General features: G+C 56.3%; 1 protein-coding gene across 1 annotated transcript in view; it reads right to left on the reverse strand.

Moving 5' to 3' along the window:
• The window catches only part of CORO7 (coronin 7), a 58,578-nt gene extending 41,961 nt beyond the window's left edge, over window positions 1-16,617 (reverse strand). The window contains exons 1-6 of the mRNA XM_068566017.1: window positions 16,478-16,617; window positions 14,014-14,110; window positions 13,127-13,201; window positions 8,811-8,881; window positions 8,252-8,435; window positions 5,357-5,433 (exon numbers count right to left, since the gene is read on the reverse strand). Of these exons, the coding sequence (XP_068422118.1) occupies window positions 5,357-5,433; window positions 8,252-8,435; window positions 8,811-8,881; window positions 13,127-13,201; window positions 14,014-14,110; window positions 16,478-16,537 (564 nt within the window). The 5' untranslated portion in view covers window positions 16,538-16,617. The remainder of the gene's footprint in view (window positions 1-5,356; window positions 5,434-8,251; window positions 8,436-8,810; window positions 8,882-13,126; window positions 13,202-14,013; window positions 14,111-16,477) is intronic.
• Between the last annotated feature and the right edge of the window lie 2,154 nt (window positions 16,618-18,771).

An 18,771-nucleotide genomic window follows, 5' to 3' on the forward strand; every position in this document is an offset into this window, starting at 1 on the left:
CGGCCACCTGCTCCTCCCCTCGGCCGCAGGGGCTGGGAGGGGAGCCAGAAGGGGCTTCACTGGGCTGGGCCAGCCCCTCACCCTGCAGGGGCACCAGGAGGCCTGCAGGTAGAACTGCTCCAAGGCAGGACGGGAGTCATAACCAGGTGGCCAGGGAGGTTTTCCCCATGGGGTTGGGGGGGAGCCCAGTGTGGAGACCAGGGAGGCTCTGACGAGAAGAATGTTGCCGACCACTGGTCAAGAGGGGCTCAGGCTCTCTCCTGCTGAGGGTGGGCCCCTCACGGGCTCCTCCCACACACTCAGAACAAACCCACGGGCACCTCCACCTGGACTGCAGTCACAGGGGCAGCCCCCCTCCTTCACCACTCCCCAAGGGCTTGCAGCTTTTGACGAACCCGTTCAGGATCCTGAGGCTCCCTTTACAGCAAAGGAAGGGGCAGTGGACACAGGACTGCGGTGATGCCTGGCACTCGCTGACATGTGACACCCTTCAAGGACAGCGTCCTCCCCCAGGATGCCGCACCCACATCAACAGTATCGTGAGGCCCTGAGTCCCCACAGGTAACCAGGTCTAGGAACTGGGATGGGAGCTGGGGGGCCTCCCCTGGGCACCACTCCAGCCAACCCACTTGGGAAATCTATGCTTCTCGTCCCTGCGCCTTTGGGCTCTGGGTGGAGAAGGCACAGAGGTCCACCAGACTCAGAAATGGCCTGTTCCACTAATCCCTCCCCCCAAGACACCAGCAGGCGAGGAGTTGAGTCGCCGTCCCAGGACACAATGGGGACAGGGTGCTCTGTGACTGGGTGGCTCTTCCTTCTCCACCCGCCCCACTTCGGGCCCAATTTTGATGGTAAATGGGGCTCGGACCCCTGGGGACGTGGGGCTGGACCCCAACAGCAGAGAAGCCCCCTGTAACCAGCAGGGGGGCAGTCCAGAGTTCAGGAGCCCAGCTGGGTGGTGGGGAGGGAGAGGATGAGACCAGCGGCCCAGGGTTCTTCTCGGAAGGTTGCAGCCAGATCCTGGGAAAGCTGTCCCCAGGGATGGCACCCTGGGGACTGCCGTGGCTGCAGGGTTTGTGGTGAGGCCCTCCGTCCCTGGGTGCTGAGGGCTCGCAGCTGTCACCCCTCCTGGCACTGCTGCCCACAGCCATGCGCACGTCCAGTGACTGGTCAGCATGCGGACAGGGCCCAGCCCCCTTGCCTCAACAGGGACAGCTCCCGCGTAGCTCCACAAGGCGTCTGCAAGCAGTCCCTGGACCCAACGCCCTCGTCCCCCTCCTAGGTACCCCCAGCCCCATGCTCCGCCAGGCCTTCCCCTGGGAGTCACTTCTCCCTGCGCTGGCCCCCCTCCTGGAGGCTGACATGCTCCTTGCCATCACCCCACCCCCACACCGTGTCCTCCACCACGGTGACCGCTGCCCGCTGCCCTCAGAACAAAGCCCTCGCGTGGCCTCAGGCTCGGCCTCAGCTGGCCCCACCCTGCCCCCGGCCATACCCCTCACCTGGCTGCCTCTGAACACAGCAGGACCCCCAGGAGACAGGACCCCCGGGAGAGTGCCTGCCTCCTAATCGATCCCCCCGCAGCCTTGTCAAAGCCAGACTCAACCACACTGGGGGTTCCAACCACTCTGGGGGGTCTGGTTCATATCAGGCCCAGCTGGGCCGGGAGCTCTGGGGAGCGCCGGCACCTCTGGCTGCTCCACAGGAAACGACCCACGTCCAGCCCCCAGACACCTGCTCCCCAGACACCCTGCCTGGGGCTGGGCTGGGGGCCTGGAGCCGAGTGGACGCAGGGTGGAGGCCACAGGCTAGACTGGCCTCGTGGGTTGCAGCTCTCGAGTGAAGGGCCGTCTAGGCCACAGTACCTGCGGGCAGTGTGGGGTGCTGGCGGGCAGCCTGGGCGAGCTCTACAGAAGTTGCCTTCCTCCCCGTCCAGGGCCGTGGCCCAGGCAGGCTGATGTGTGGGCCCTCGCCGAGGCCAGTCCCTGCTCAGAACATTCACGGGGTGTGGAGACGGCACCTGTCTGCCCAGGGCTGCTCCATCACCATGGAAACCAAGGCCCCTTCCTGCTGCCCTCCTGTCAAGCTGCCCGCGGCCACCACGTGCTGCAGCTCTGACCCCCTCAGGCACCCACTGGAGCTGTGAGGCAGAGGAAGAGCGGGGTCCTCCCTCAGGGGCTGGAGCTTTCCGCACACTTCCTCGCAGACTCACATGTGGGACGGGCAGCCCTGCTCTGTTCAACCTCCAGGCTCAGAGGGCTGACTGCGTACCCACGGACACATGTCTCCCCCCAAAGACCAAGCTGGAGCCCAAGGCGTTCACAGAACAGCCCCAGGGCCGCCTCCTCTGGAAAGCCGCTGGCTAAAATGTATCAACCACCTTAAGAATCTTCACAGCCTGCAGCCAGCAACACCCCTCATAGGAATCTAGGTGGGGGTGGGCAAGCTCTAAGGCCCACGGGCCACATCCAGCCTGAGACCTGGTTCTACCAATGCAGTTTTACTGGGACACAGCTACGTCCCTCATTTATGTACTGCCCATGGCTGCTGCTCTGCTACAAGGTGCACTGACAGAGACAGGCTGGCCTGCAAAACCCAAAGCATCTACTATCTGGCCCTTCACAGAAAAAGTCTGCCCCTTGCTCTAGGCTAAGAAACTCACAGAGAAGGCAGAGAAAAAGCCTATATACAAATACATTCAAACGTTACAGTTTATAACACAGTGACATAAACTGGAAGTAATCCACGCTTCTGAGAGTAGGAGCTCCACTGAGAAAACTGTGAATCTATATGATTAAATATTTCCCATGACATTTATTAAATTTTTGATGAATTAGAGAAAATGTTTATTATGTGGAACAAAAAAAGTGCAGGATAGGACTTCCCTGGTGGCGCAGTGGTTGGGAATCCGCCTGCCTATGCAGGGGACATGGGTTAGAGCCCTGGTCCGGGAAGATCCCACATGCCGCGGAGCAACTAGGCTCGTGTGCCACGGCTGCTGAGCCTGCGCTCTGGAGCCCGCGAGCCACAACCACTGAGCCCAAGTGCCACAACTACTGAAGCTCGCATGCCTAGAGCCCGTGCCCCACAACGGGAGAGGCCACCGCAATGAGAAGCCTGCGCACCGCAACGAAGAGTAGCCCCCGCTCGCCGCAACTAGAGAAAGCCCACGTGCAGCAACGAAGACCCAACGCAGCCATAAATAAATAAATAAATTTATTTAAAAAAAAAAAAAGTGCAGGATAAACTAACATGGAGAGTATGATTCCTACACGTACAGAAAAAGCATAGAGAGAAAGACGTCAAAATGGTGACAGGCCCTGTCCCTGGGTGGAAGGGTTACAGGTGACTTTTTTTTTTTTTTTTTTTGCTTCTTTACTTTTTCACTGCTCTCCAAAATTTGTAAAACAAGCATAAACTACTATGCTTGGGTGATCAAAAGAAAACACCTCCCGTGACAATTCCCTTCCAGCTTCCTCCTCGCTCCCATCCTGTCTCATTCTGTCTCTCTCTCTCACTCACTCACACACACACACACATACACACAAACACACACACACGCTGTGGAGACAGCACAGAGGGGGTTTCTCAGTGGAGGAGGAGGTCACAGCCCAAACACAGGACTCTGTCCAGGCTGGTCCCTCTGCCTGGGACACCTGTCCCCTCCTCAGTAAGGGTAGCCCCGACCTCACTGTCTCTGGGAAGCTGTGTCACCATCGTATGCCCGAGCAAGGGAACCATGTGACTGCCTTGCCCTCGAGCACGGCTCCTTAGGGACCTAAGGGGACAGTAGCCCCGTCTGATTTACCTCTGGACCCCCAGAGCTCAGGCCAATGTCTGGAGCCTACTGTTTAATAAACCAAACAGGGGGAAAAAGTGGATAAAGACCAGGAAATGGGGCTTCCAAGAAGGCAGAGAGAAGAGAAAGTGGGAAACAGGATCCTCCCGTGTATGCAGGCCCCACGTTTTCTCTTCAGAGGTGTCAACCCCACCCCAGCCAGCTCTGGTCCCCACCCCTCCGCGGCCACGCTTCCTGGAAGAGCCCTTGCGGGCTCCTTCCTCGCCTCCCACCTTCCTTCACATGTGGCTTCAGGCAGCAGACACCCTGCAAGCTCCTGAAAGTCTCACGACCCAAATCCACAGGTACGTGTCAGCCGCGTCTTCTCAGACCCCTCCCCGTGTTCCCTGGACGCCCTCTAGCCTGGGTCTCAGGGCTTCCTTCCTCCCACCAGGCGCTCCCCCGTCTCCTCGCAGGTTCTGGTCCTTCCTCAGGCTCCCTCTGCCTCTGCTCTCAACCATTCTCTCCCACTCAGGGCACTCTCGTCCCTCTGCAGGTGCCACATAAACACAGACGCCACCCAGGCCTCCACCTTCCACTCAGACCACTGCCCACAGCCAAGCGCACGGACTCAACTGACACCTCCGCCCAGACTTCCCCGGCACCTCCAACCTGGGGAGTGCCCAGTCTCGGTGGCAGGCCTCCTCCAGCCTGTAACCCAGGAGCCGGCCTCGGGACCCCCCACCCCTCACACACAGCCCACCACCAACCCCGCAGCTCTCTCTTCCCCTGCTCCCTCGTCCCCTCTGCAATTCTCTGTCCACACTGCAGCAGGGGAGCCTCAAAATGCAGATCTGCTCGCCTCACACCTCAGCCACCCACCTCTGGCTTTAAAAACACTCCAGTGCTTTCCCGTTGCTTCTGTAGTAACAAGTGCGACCCTGTGTACGCAGCTCTGCTCTCTGCCCCCAGCACGCTCCCCCTGCCCCGCACCATGAACCCTTCCCTTACAGCCCTTGCCGGAGGCCAAGCCTCCCCTGGCCTCTCCAACCACTCAAAGCACCTCATGTCCCTCTTTCACAGCCTGGGTCACAATTATCCTTTTATCTGTACAATCCCTGGACCCACATCGGCCACCCCCACTAGCACAGGACTCAGTGGGCACAGGAACTGGCATCACCGAGGACCCTGAGACCTTCTGACTGGCCGGAGGGCCAGCACAGTGCCCAGCTTGTGGACGCTGCCTAACACGACCCTCACGGAGAGGCAGGCAGTTTGGACAAAGCAGCCAGGCAGCCAGGTGAGGCTGGCTGAGGGTGGTGTTGGGAGCCCCAGAGGTCCAGTGTGGGGCTTTCTTTAGTGGGGTGGGGGCTTCAAGAGACAGGTATGAGCCAGAGGCATGAGGACAAGGAAGGTGAACACCTATCCTGGCCTCGGTTTGCTGCTGCCCCACAAGTACTGCCAAGTCTGACAGGTACAGCCCAGGACACGGGCTCTGCGACACGACGGCCCTGGCAGAGCTGGGCATGCCTCAGGCCCCCCACAGGCACTTACTCGAGTCTCACCGCCCACCCTTACCTTACATGTCGTGCCCACCAGGGCTCCGTCCCGGCTCCAGGTGGCACCCTGCACCAGGTCCCCGTGGGCCGCCAGCTCTGCAGAGAAGCAGCCAAGGTCAGGAGGGGTCCAGGGTCCCCCCAACCCTGTCCCACGCAATGAGGGCATCAGGGAAGCGGATGCAGGCAGGCCTGGCTTGGGGGTAATTCAGGGAAAGGGGCAGCAGCAGTGAGGGTGCTTCAGGCAGAGGAGCAAGGGCAGCAGCTCCTCCCAGATTGGGGGGGGTGCTTTTGAGGGGGGGTGCTTCCTTCAGCCCTGCCCTCCTCAGGCCACACTCCCACTCCCTTCCCAGGCTCCCTGCTCCTGGGCCACCCCGCTCTGCTCAGTCACCAACATCCCCCCAATCCCCGCAGACCACGGACGTGTCAAACACACACCCGCCCTGGGCCCCTACTCGGGCCATCCCCATTCCCTCCCCCCACAGCGTGACAGTTTTAAAATGTGTCCACAAATTCTTTGATACTCCTCGTATTATAGACCGAATTGTGTCCCCCACAAAAAGATGCTGAAGTCCTAACCCTCAGCACCTGTGAAGGTGACTTTATTTGGAAATAGGGTCTTTGCAGATGATCCACGGGGGAGACCTGAGATGATGATCAAGTTAAGCTGATATTGCTAGAATGGACCCTAATCCAGTATGAACGGTGTCCTTGTGAAAAGGGAAATCAGAGAGAAGATGCAAGCACAGAGAGAAGATGATGTGAACAGAGGGAAGATGGCCATCGACATGCCCCAAGAAACACCTGAAGCCACAGAAGCTGAGAAGGGGACCTGGAACAGATTCTCCCTTGCAGCTCAAAAGGAACCAACCCTGCCAACACTTTAATTTTGGACTTCTGGTCCCCAGAATTGTGAGACAATAAATTTGCTTGTGGTACTCCGTTACGACAGCCCTAGAAAACACGTCCTTTCAAAATGTAGGGCCCGATTCCCTTCTTCTTGAGTGTGAGCAGGACTCAGAAACTTGCTTCTAACGGAGAGCCTGTGCCTTCCAAAGCTGGGGTGTAAATGGCACCGTGGCCTCCTCCTTGCTGCCTCTCTTGGACTGTCCACCAGGGGAAGCAGCTGCCATGCAGTGAGGGCGCTCAAGCAGCCCACAGAGAGACCCATGCGGGAGAACCAAGGCCTCCTTCCCACAGCCGGCACTGTGTGAGTGAACCACTTAGGAAGCGGATCCCTCCACCCCAGTCCAGCCTTCAGGTGACGGCAGCCCCAGCTGACAGCTCAGCCCCAACCTCATGAGGAGCCCTGAGCCAGAACCACCCAGCTTAGCTGCTCCCAAATCCCTGACATTCAGAAACTGTGAGATGATAAATGTTACCAGCTGTTATAAGCCTCCAGGTTTCGGGGTAATTCTTTCTGTAGCAATAAGAAACTACTATGACAAGGTCTACTCCCCCGAGGTTAATCCTGGCCCTGTCACCTGCTTGCACTGTGGCCTTGGTTAAGTTATTTAACCTCACCTGTAGCACGGGAACAGCAACACCCCCCCCCCCCCCCACGTGAAGCCCTCAGCACAGCGCTGGGCACACGAGAAGGGCTTGAGAGATGCTAGTTACAGCTGGGGTGACTCTCTGATGACACACTGCCGGGTGGCCTGCACCAGGTTAGGGTGGTCTCCTCCACTGCACCAGCAGCACTTTTGGGGACAAGGCCTGCACCTTGAATTTCATGTCCCCTGTGGCACAAGACAGCTCCATGATGGGCGCTGGCTGACTCCTCAGTAATAGATGCTGTCAGGAGGGAGTCCCTCAGACACCCCGTTACACTGTCGGCCCTTGGTCCCAGCCCCAGAAGTGGGGGTATCACCATGGTGAGCCTCACCCACCCTGGACACTCTGCACAGCACTGTGGGGCAAGTCCATCCTTCAATTCTCTGAGCCTCATGTCTTTCTTTACCTTGAACCTGTCAAGGAGGACTCTGAAGAAAGGATTTGGTGATGCTGCCACAGAAAACAGCTGGGTTCTGCTGTGGGTCACACTGCAGGGTCATAACCATTCAAATACTGAGGAATCTGACCCAAAGTTGTCACCATCTACAAGTGGTCTGAGTGTGTGCCCCCCAAATTCACATGTTGAAACCTAACTCCCACTGGGATGGAATCCAGAGGCAGGGCCTCTGGGAGGTGATAAGGTCATGAGGGTGGAGTCCCATGAAGGGTATTAGGTCTCTTATAAAAGAGGCCCCAGAGAGCTCCCTCACCCCTGCTGCCACGTGAGGACACAGCCAGAGGACGGCCATCTGTGAACCAGGAAGCAGGTCCTCACCAGACACTGAATCTGCTGGTGCCTTGATCTTAGACTTCCAGCCTCCAGAACTGTGAGAAATAAATGCCTGTTGTTTATAACCCACCCAGTCTGTGGGATTTTGTTATAGCAGCCCAAATGGACCAGGACAATATACACTGGGAAAATAAGAGAAGCAGCACCGGGCGGGAGGGGATGTAGAAACAGCAAAATTCTCATCCCCTAGAAGAGAAATCAGTAGTTTGTTTTCAAAACTGAAATGTCACACAATTCAAGAAATAACAGTATAAGGAAGTTACTTAGACATATGGAGGAAAAAGCAGGAAAAACAGCTAAGTGAGATGAAAACATATGCCTATGGGATTTAGGGAGGGATGGGGTGTTTGTAACAAGCCTTGTAAAATTATATGTAATATATACACACACGTATACAAACATACACATACACACACCCATATATATACATAAATACATATATACGTATATATATCACGTACATGTGAAACTTTGATACGTGTCTTAAAAGTCATGTTACCAAAATCATAAACAAAGAAACAAAGTGCTGCCAGACGGGGCTGCCCAGGGAGGGACAGTGAGTGTGGCCCATACCTGTGAGGGGCTGCTGCTTGGCGGCATCCCAGACCTTCACGGTCCTGCCCGCCGCGCTCACCAGGACGCCATCTGCGGTGGGGTGGAACTGCAGCACCTCCACCTGGACGTCCTCGGGGCCCAGCACCAGCCCAGGCCCTGAGGGCAGCACCCCGCCGGGGGCAGGCAGTCGCCAGAGTTTCACCTGCAGGAAAGAGCGAGTCCGTGAGCTCAGGACTGGGTGGGGCCTCGCTGCCTCCAGCCAGCCTTGCCCCAGCTGCCCCCTACCCCAGGAGAAGGGAGGGGACGGGCTCAGGGTCACAAGGTGTGGTTAGGGGCCGAGGGGAAGATGTGGGAGTGGGGAGAGCCAAGCGCACTGCTCCCCCAGCACCACAGGCCTGCTGTCCTCAGGCAGCCGAGCAGCAGAATGCAGGTCATGTCCACAGCTCAGGGTAAGCGCACGGGAGCACACGGGAGCTGGCGTGGGTTGAGGAACTTAGCAGGAGGGGCTGGACTGCAAACCAGCAGGGCCCTGGTGGCTCATAAGGCCTGGAATAGCTCTTCCAGCCGCTCCACTCACCGTTTTGTCGGCTGAGGCCGTGGCCAGGAGGAAGTCATCAAAGGGAGAGAAGTCCAAGTCCGTGACCAGGTCTGAGGGAGAGAAACAGCTGACACGGGCCAGACATGGGCCAGATGTGGGCCCGCCGGAATGTCCTGTTCCAGCCCACCGTGCCCTCTCCCAAGGCCGGAACCACGGCCCAGGGCCTCTGAGCTGACCCCTCTGCCTACACGTCAGCAGGCTGAAAGTCCTCGAGGGGAGGGCACCTCTGGAGACCGCAGGCCAATGCCACAGGCCCCTGCCTGCAACACACATCCCCAAGAGCCCTGCATCCCAGGGTGGTCAAGGGCCCATCACTGGGAGGTTGGCAGGATGAGGGGCAAGAAGCTCCTTGGATCACCAGGTACCTGCATTCGCCCAAAATCCAGAACCCAGCTCTGGTGAATGGATACAAGCGCCGGCCCCGACGGGATTCACATATAGGGCAGACTAGAGGCCACCCAGCCCTAACAGACCCTCATCACATCCACAGGGAGACACACACTTCTCTGCAAATGCAGCAAGAGGCGGGCCATGAACTCAGGGGGGACCCCAAGGTCAGGGGTCAGGAGAGGCTTCCTGCAGGGGGCACAGTGGGCCCTGGAGAATATGGAGGGTGGCACAGGTTAGGACATCGGGTAGGCAGGGGGCTGGAGTGACATGCCTGACCTAGGAGTTCTCTGCCCCTTGACAAGCCAGGGCTGGCCCACCTACAGGAGTGCACCTGACCCAAGCCCAGGCAGCCAGCTTCTCTCCGAAGGGAGTTAAACCAGGAATGGGAGGCCTAGAGACAGGGTGCCTTAGGGACTGGCCTGGGTGGAGAGCAGCCAGCTGGGAGGGAGCTGTCAGCTCTCAAGCCAGGACCCTCTTAAGGCCTGTGTGTCCAGCTGCTCCTTCAGTTCTGGAAGCTCCCCAAGAGTCTCCCAAATCCCTTTTTGGCTTAAGCAAGCTGGAGTTAGTCTCAGTTCTTTGCAACCAAAGAACCTTAACTGCTCAGCTCCGGGGGGCCGGGAGGGGAGGTGGAGCACACGGAGTGAGCCAGAGCCCAGAGGGGAAGTGAGACTGGGGCTTTCGGGGGACAGAGACAAGGCCAGGGCTCAGGTGTGGGGGCAGTGGAGATGTGAGCAGGACGGCCAGGCCCAAGTCACCAGAGCAAGGAGCACAGTGACCATCCCTACTGCCAGCCTCCCCAGGGGGGCCGAGCAGGTACTTTCCTCCCAGGCCAGAGCCTGACCCTGGGCATCCTGCCAGAGGAGACAAGGAAGAGAAGGGGCGGGGACTTCCCTGGTGGCGCAGTGGTTAAGAATCCACCTGCCAATGCAGGGAACACAGGTTCGATCCCTGGTCTGGGAAGATCCCACGTGCCGCGGAGCAACTAAGCCTGTGCGGCACAACTACTGAAGCCCGCGTGCCTAGAGCCCGTGCTCTGCAACAAGAGAAGTCCCCACTCATCACAACTAGAGAAAAGCCCACATGCAGCAATGAAGACCCCACACAGCCAAAAATAATAAACAAAATTTTTAAAATTAAAAAAAAAACAAAAAAGGAAGAGAAGGGGCGGACGGGAAGAGGCACACCTTGGGACAGCCCTAACCTGGACTCCTGGCCACGGAAGCCCTGCCACCCCACCCTGCGGGCTCCTCACGGGACAGGGCAGGGCCCAGGCTGGGTGCAGATGCTGGCACCCCCAAGGGAATGAGCAGTGGTGATGTGGCCGATCTGAGTGCTCAGTTGTGCCGGCAGGCTTGTGGCCTTCATGTGTGTTTATCTCACCAAATCCTCACAACGACCCATCAGGATGGCACTGTGGTGTCATCCCCAACTGGAGGAAGAGGACACGAGGACAGAGAGGTTAACTAACCTGCCCATAGCTGCACAGCTAAGAAGGGGCAAGGCTGAGGGTCAGGCAGGCAGTCCAGCTTCAGAACCTACATCTTCAGCGCAACACATGGTGTTTCCCAACTCAGAGCAGGCCCCCAGCCACCACCCCCCAGCCCAGTCATTCAGCAATGCTCTCTAGATGCTTCCCAGCCTTCTGCTCCCCTGGACCAAAGGGCCGCTTGGCCCTGAGCCAAGAGGCAGAAGGTGCCCCTGAAGGCAGGGTGCCCCGAAGTCAGGGCAGCAGCGAGAACCCAGGCCACCACAGTTCCGCCCCCCGACCAGCACCTAAGAGGGCAGACCGGTGCCTGGTGCCCAGACAGCAGGTTCTGAGGAGCTGGAGCTCAGCTACCCCCAGAGCAGCTTTCTGGCAAGGCTGCTCCTGCAGGGAAAGGCTCTGGATAGCTGGAGCCACAGTGAGGCTACGATCTGCCAACACAAGCCTGGTTCCCCAGTAACAGGGGGCCCACCACCTTGCAGACAACACCAACTTTTGGCCACTTCCCCATGAGAAAAAAGCATCAAGAAGCAAACAGCATGGTGCCTAAAAACACCTGGGTTCCGCTTCTGGCTTACCAGCAGCAATGCCAACACTGCTAAATTCTTTATCTCTTTGAGCCTCAGTTTTCTTAGCTGAAAAACTGGTTATTTAAAAACCTACTTAGGGGCTTCCCTGGTGGCGCAGTGGTTAAGAATCCGCCTGCCAATGCAGGGGACACGGGTTCGAGCCCTGGTCCGGGAAGATCCCACATGCCGCGGAGCAACTAAGCCCCTGCACCACAACTACTGAGCCTGAGCTCTAGAGCCTGTGAGCCACAACCACTGAGCCCGCGTGCCACAACTCCTGACGCCCGCACGCCTAGAGCCTGTGCTCTGCTCTGCAACAAGAGAAGCCACCACAATGAGAAGTCCTCACGCCACAACGAAGAGTAGCTCCCGCTCACCACAACTAGAGAAAGCCCGTGCACAGCAACGAAGACCCAACGCAGCCAAAAAAAAAAAAAAAAAAAGAGGTATGAGAATGGATGAGAAAGCAGACTTCGTCTACGCGCTACAACATTAGATGGATCGCAAAAACATCATTCCAAAAGTAACAGACCCGATTCGAAAGACTATGTATAGTGTGAATCCATTTATGTGAGACGTCCAGAAAAGGCCAGTCTGTAGAGCAGAAACCAGCAAACGTTTTCTGTGAAGGTTGGGATAGGAAACGTTTTAGGCTTTGAGGGACATACAGTCTCTGTCTCCTTAACTCTGCAGTTGTTGGAAAAAGCAGCCACAGACGGTAAGTCAATGAAGAGGCGTGGCTGTGTTCCAATAAAACTATTTACAAAGACAGGCAGCAGGCCAGATCTGGCCACACAGTAGCTTGCAGCCCCTGCGGCAGAGGCAGAAAGATCAACGGATGCCTGAGGCTGCAGCGCCCAAGGTAGAAATGCATTAACTGCCAAGGGGCACAAGGGGTCTTTCTGGAATAATGGAAATGTTCTAAAACTGGATGGTGGGATATGCAACCCTGAAACTTTAATAAAAGTCATCGAATCCTTCACTTAAAACAAGTAATGTTTATAGTATGTAAATGATACCTCGATAAAGTTGTTTCAAATTTTAAAAAAGGATTAGGTGAGAAAACGCAGATACACGCTTAGCACCCGGGGAGCTCTCCATCAGTCTTCACTACTGTCATTTTATTAACCACCACCATCTTCATCAGGACCGCTACACTGAGCTGCACACCCAGACCAGGGACGAAGGATCAGCCCCCTTCCCTCACCCAAGGCTGCCCAACAGGCAGCCAGGAGCACAGTCCAGAGGGTCTGGGCCCATGGCCACTGCAGCTGGACAGGGAAAGGGGAGGCAGCTGGGCCAGCGCTGCTGTAGCCCAAGGAGAGCAAACTGTTCCCTCAAAGCAGGCAGGCTGCCAGACGGACTGCTGGGTGCCCCCAGAAGCAGCTGTAGTGGTGGACAAAAGCTCCCTTTGTGAGGGCCCATCTCCAGCCCTGCAGCCCAACCAGCCCCCTCCTTGGACTGCCCTGAGCAGCCTGGCTGGAGAGGATGGCTGGTGGTGAGAGGTGATCTGCTGGGCTCCAGGTGAGCACACAGGGCTAAGAACCGCATAGGGTTGAGTCTTCTGCAGTGATGGGGAGCCAGCATCAGCCTGGAGCCTGCACTGGCCGGTGCATATCCCCCTCCTTCCAGTCTGACCACCTGGAGCATCCAGCTTCCCTCCTCTCTGCCCAGGCCGGAATTCTCAACCAGGAACCAGCCTTCCAATCCGGACCCCGTCTGTCAGAAGGCACAGTGAGGAGAACAGGAAGGACCCAGCCAGCCACAGGGCTGTGGGACCAGGTGAGTATGAATCCTTGGCCCCAGGGAGGGAGGGGCAAGTTCCAGGCTTCCTGGGTCCAGTCCCCACTCACCTGAATGGCAGCCCAGGTGGGTCACATGTCTCTTGTCCTCTCCCTGACCTTCCAGAGGCACGATGCCCAGCACGCCTGTCAAACAAACACGGGGACTCTGACTTCAGGCCTACTAGGGATCTGTTACCCAGGACTCCCAGAGCACACAAGACCCAAAAGCTCAGCCTTGGACCTTCCCAGAGCCTCCACCAACTGTAAGGCCACACCCTTTGGGACAGAGTGATTGGCAGAGGTTTCGGTTCCTGCCCCACACAAGAGCCTTCCGTGACATCGACTGCGCAAAGACACTAGGGTAAAAGGTTGTCTCTTTAAGGCACTGTGGGTCATAAGCAGTCAGCTTGGGGCTACCAGCTGCCACCTTCCCAGCTTTACCTGAGAAAGAAGCCCTCACCCAAGGGCAGCAGAGCTGAGGAACAGGTAGAGAGGTCAGGATACAGTGAGATACAGCTCTGGCCTGAAGCCTCTGGAATTCTTAGTTCTATAAACCAAAAGGTATCCATTTCTTGCTTAAGTCAATTTGAGGTCTGAGTTATCACTGACAACCAAAAGAGTCTCACCCAACACAGGGAGCTTTTGCATTCGTATTGACCCCAGCTGCTCCCAGACGAGGAGTGGATTGCATATGAGGATAGCTGGAAACAAAGGCGACAGCCCCCTCCCCACCCTCCAGGCCAAGCTCTTGAAGACCAAGCCAACATGTTTATACAAAGTGTGCTGGCAATGCCCGAAGCAAAGTCAATCTGCCTACTGCACATTGACCAGTTTGCAGGGGTCTAAGGCCTTCATGGTGCTGACCTCTGAGCCCTGAGAGACCCCTCCAAGCCTCTGGCCCCACCCTATCTAGGATGACAATGTCTGAATCCCCACAACCATGTTCACCTCTCTACCTGGACGGTCAGAGTTGAATGCAATTAAGCTGCAGCTGGCTTTGATATGGTTCCCACATGAGGGGACAGTTCCTGCTCGAATGTCACTGATCCAGGTCTGAAAATAAAGAACAAAAAACGTGTTGGCCAGGGCTCTGCCTAAAGCAAGGGATAGGGCATACGGCATAATCCAGGGAAATCTACCTTAAAGCTGCACCATTAGAGATGCATTCCTTAGGATCAAACCGTGTCCCCACTCACACAGTCCCTTAGAAAATGTAAAATGTCCTTGAAATGATAACCTGTCATTAAGGGGTTGATTTTGCTTATTAAATAAGTTCTCTAATAAGGGGGAGGAAGCTGTCAGAAAGAAGCTCAGGCTGAACAAAGTCAAGAGGCTAACTGGGCAGTGTGTGTGTTGGCGGGGGGTGGAGGGGTTTGATTCTGTTGAAAGGGAGAGAAGCAGAGAAAGGAGAAGCACCTAAGGTAGAAGACAGACTTGACTTCCTCAGCTGCATTGCTGAAGGCCTCCACCAAGTACGGGGTCTCTTCCAAGCCCCAGGAGAAAACACTCAAGCTCAGAGAGGGGAAAATAAAGGCCTTTCCATGAAGTCCCATAGTCAGGTGAACGATGCACCCCCATAAAAAGGCAATAAGGTTAACACCCCCACACGTGGAGGTGCAGAGGAACACTTTTTCTAAAACAGAGGTCAGCGAGGTCCCAATGTTTCCTGTTGGTTTCAGCACCTCGCAGCATCCCTGCCGCCTGACGATCGAGCACCCACATTTCCCAGCCCACCCACTCACAGTGTCCTGGAAACCACCCCCACCATACAAGTTTCTAGTTCAATGTTCACCTGCCACGGGTAGAACATTATCATCTTGCATTATTCTCCCCTCCTGATTCATGTTTACTGTACAAATATAGTGACAGGAAATATCTTTGAAAAGAACCCATCACCTGTTCTCCCATCTCCCTAACATATAAACCGTTTTAAGCTCTCCCTGTAATCCCTAATTCCATGCCTGTCTGTTTACCTTGTTGGACTGAGGTCCACCCAGAAACAAGCCCCAGAGCTCCTCAAGTACACTCCAGACCCCTCCAAGCATTACTGCACTCAAGAGCAATGGTCTTAAAGAAAATGTGAGAACCTCTCCACCACCAGCCCCCCACACCCGCTTCAACCTTTCGATTGCTCCCCACTGCACTCAGAGTAAAACCGAACTTCTTCCTGTGGCCCTCGGGCTCTGCAGGCCCACTCTGGACTCATCTGACACCATGCTTCCCTATCACTGCCCTCCATCCACCCTGGCCCACTTTCCTTCTTCCACCAGGCTCTTTCTCACCCCATTCTTCCTATGGCTGGCTGTTCTCACCCTTCCTGCCTTAGCTTAAATGTCACCTCCTCCCAGCAGCCTTCCCAAACTACCCTACTGAGGTTAACCCCACCTCTAGATCCATCTGCATCTTCATCTTCATCCCGGCCCCTCATGTGTGTTCTTCAGTGCACTTATTAAAACCTGCATTGCCCTTGCATGCCTGTCTGCTTTCTGGCTGTCTCCCTCAAGAGACTAAGCACCAGAGAGGAAGGAAAATGCTGTCATGTTCACCGCTGTGGTTCCAGCAGCTGGACACAGCACATGGGACATGCCCAGGAAATATGGTCCAGAGGATAAAAACCGGGTTTTTGCTCCAGGCTGCCCTCATGTGAGACAGTCCCTGATGGGGTCACCAGAGGTCAGTTCCTAGGCTTCATTATTGGAAGACACTCACAAGCCTTCCAAATAATGTTTCGCTGCAGACCAAGGATGGCATCATCTCTGAAGCACACCCCTCATCAGGCCTGCTGCCCTTCCAGGGGACCGAGGTGCCCCCCCCACCACCTGGTTCAGCTCTTCCTCTGGGCTCCACCTGCTCGGGCTTCCCAGGCCCCACCCAGCCTTTGGCAGCATCACCCCGAATAGGGGAAGAGCTCACGCCAGCCGCGAGAGGAAGCGCCGGCGGAAACCCGAGGGAGGGGCGCGCTTCTGGCCGCGGAGCTCCCCCTCTCCAGCTGACACACCCGGACTCGCCAAGACCAGGGCAGAGAGGGGCATGTCTCTCACACCCCAGCCCCGGGCAGGGACGATCGGGGAGGCAGGGAGGAGGAGCCGCCCGGCTCGGAGCGAGGCCGACCGGAAGCCGGGAAGGCAGGCAGCCTCGCAGGCTTCAGGCCTTGGCCCCACTGGGCTGGCTGCGCCGCCTCGGTGGTCCCGGTGCGAGGCGGCCGGGCCAGCGGACCGCAGGGCTCATCGAGAAGCCAGAGAGTGTCCAGGGAGCGCCAGGCTCTGACCGCCGCGCGGCGACGGACGGCCCGGACGACGGGCCCGGGCCTGAAGGGGGCGCGCCTGGGCAGGCGGGCTCGGGTGGCGGGGGGTCCCCACGCTGGGCCAGAGAAGGGGGAGGGGTGGCCGCTGGGCAAGGGGCGACGGCAGCCGGGCTCACCTCGCGGCGGGGCGGCCGAGCTTCCATATGCCGGAACTTGGACACCTTGAAGCGGTTCATGGCGGCGGGGACCGCGGCGGGCGCAGCTTCGAGGACCCGGGCGTCGGCTCTCAGGTGCACCGCGAGCAGCCGCGACTCCCGCCTCCTCCCGCCCCACCCACGGACCGCCGCGCGCGGCCACGCCCCTACGCGCCTCAGGCCAATCGCAGCCCGCTCCGGTCCACCGAGCCACTCCCCCAGCCCCTCTCCCTCCGCGCGCACGCCGCGGGCCCCGCCCCCCGGCGGCCAATCACTGCTCGGCATCCCCTGGAGGCCCCGCCCCGATGCCGGAGGCCTGGCCGCGCGGGTCCGGAGGTCACGTGCGGCGCGCTGTCCACCCCCGGTCCCGCCGAGCGTGCGGGACTAGGGGCAACGGCTGTGATTTTGTGGCTAGGGATTTGCCTCGGGAGACTTTCCGGTGTGCGGGGCACGCCCTTCCCCGGGAGGAGGGAAACCAAAAGTGAACTAGCTCCACTTACGAGACTGGGAACGCTCTCAGGGAGAGACGGGCCGCTGGCACGGGTCACACAGATAGTGGCAGCGGAGGGGAGCCCAGGTCTGATGCAAATCCCTGTTCGTGGGACCTACTCTATAGGCTCTGCATCCCACCCACCCTGCTTAGGTCATGTGGGCTCGGTAGGAGGGGGGATGGAGACTTCAGCGTCCCCTTATAAGGACGAGTCAGGCCTTGGGCGCGGTAGGGCAAAACTCCTAGAAGGAAATCAATCAATTACAGATAAGCTGAAAGGGCAGTAGATAAGGGCCTTGGAGAATCTCTTAAACAGCAAATTTGCCCAACCGGCGCTGATTGGTTAGTCCCCGGACAAACCTGGGGCGATGCATTCCACAAGCCTTTCTCTTCGCTTTGAAAATTGACTCCGTGATTCCAGAATATGCTTTCTGCTTGAGAACAGACATAACACCTGCTCAGGCGTGTCTGGAAAGGGGACTTTGATCTGAGGAATGCGAATGATTGGTCGCAACGTCCCGCTGCTGTGAAAATTCGCCTTCCGCAGCCTGCTGCAGACAACAGCTTCAACTTAAGCTGCCCAGAGGGTAACTCTGAAAGCTTAGTCTGACGATGGGCACGAATGGACTCCAAAATGCAAGTTCTTTTTTTCAGTTCTCACAGGTAAAATGTGACCATTCAGGGGCCCTTACTGAGTTAAGCGCGCCTTTGATCTCCATAAACTAAAGATAGACTGTCAGTAGGGTTGACTGAGGCCTGGGATTTGGAATTCCAAGCAGTCTGGCAGCCACTGGAGTTCAGCTTTCCCATGGCACATACTCTTCAGACTCTGGAATTCCAGCAGCTTTGGAAAAGGCACCATCAGTACAGTCTTGAGTTCGTGTGGTGTTCAGTTACTGCAGGTGTCGCTTATGCTTTTTTTTTTTTAATTGTGGCAAAAAACATATAAAATCTAACATTTTTACCTGTACAGTTCAGGAGTGTTAAAGACATTCACAGTGTTGTGCAACAGATATCCAGAACTTTTTCAAGCAACGCTGGAACTATAGCCATTAAACAACAGCTCCCCATTTCCCCTTCTCCCCAACCCATAGTAATCATCATTCTGCTTCCTGTTTCTATGAATTTGACTACTTTAGATACCAAATATAAGTGAAATCATGCACCATTTGTCCTTTTGTGACTGGCTTATTTCATTGTAATGTCCTCAAGGCTCATCCCTGCCGTAGCATGTGACAGAATTTCCACCCTTCTTAAGACTGTATAATATTCTGTTGCATGTATTTACCACATTTTGTTTATTCATTTGTCCATCAATGGTTACTTGGGTTCACCCACCTCTTGGCTATTACGAGTAATGCTTCTAAGAACACGGCTGTGCAAATATCTCTTCGGGACTCTGCTTTCAATACTTTTGGATATATACCCAGAAGTGGGATTGTTGGAGCATATGATAGTTCTATTTTAAATTTTCTGAGGGATCTCCATACCAGATATTGTTTTTAGAATTACAGTTACTAAAAGTTAGGGTTTTAAAAAAATATTTATTTATTTATTTGGGTTGCAGTGGGTCTTAGTTGCGGCATGAGGGATTTTTAGTTGCGGTGTGTGGACTTCTTAGTTGCAGCATTTGTGCAGGATCTAGTTCGCTGACCAAGGATCAAACCCAGGCCCCCTCCGTTGGGAGCACAGAGTCTTACCCACTGGACCACCAGGGAAGTCCTACTAAAAGTTTATTACCATCCTTTTTTTTTTTTTTTAAATTTATGTATTATTTATTTATTTA

Source organism: Eschrichtius robustus, chromosome 16 (assembly GCF_028021215.1).
Source record: "Eschrichtius robustus isolate mEscRob2 chromosome 16, mEscRob2.pri, whole genome shotgun sequence".
Lineage (NCBI taxonomy): Eukaryota > Metazoa > Chordata > Mammalia > Artiodactyla > Eschrichtiidae > Eschrichtius > Eschrichtius robustus.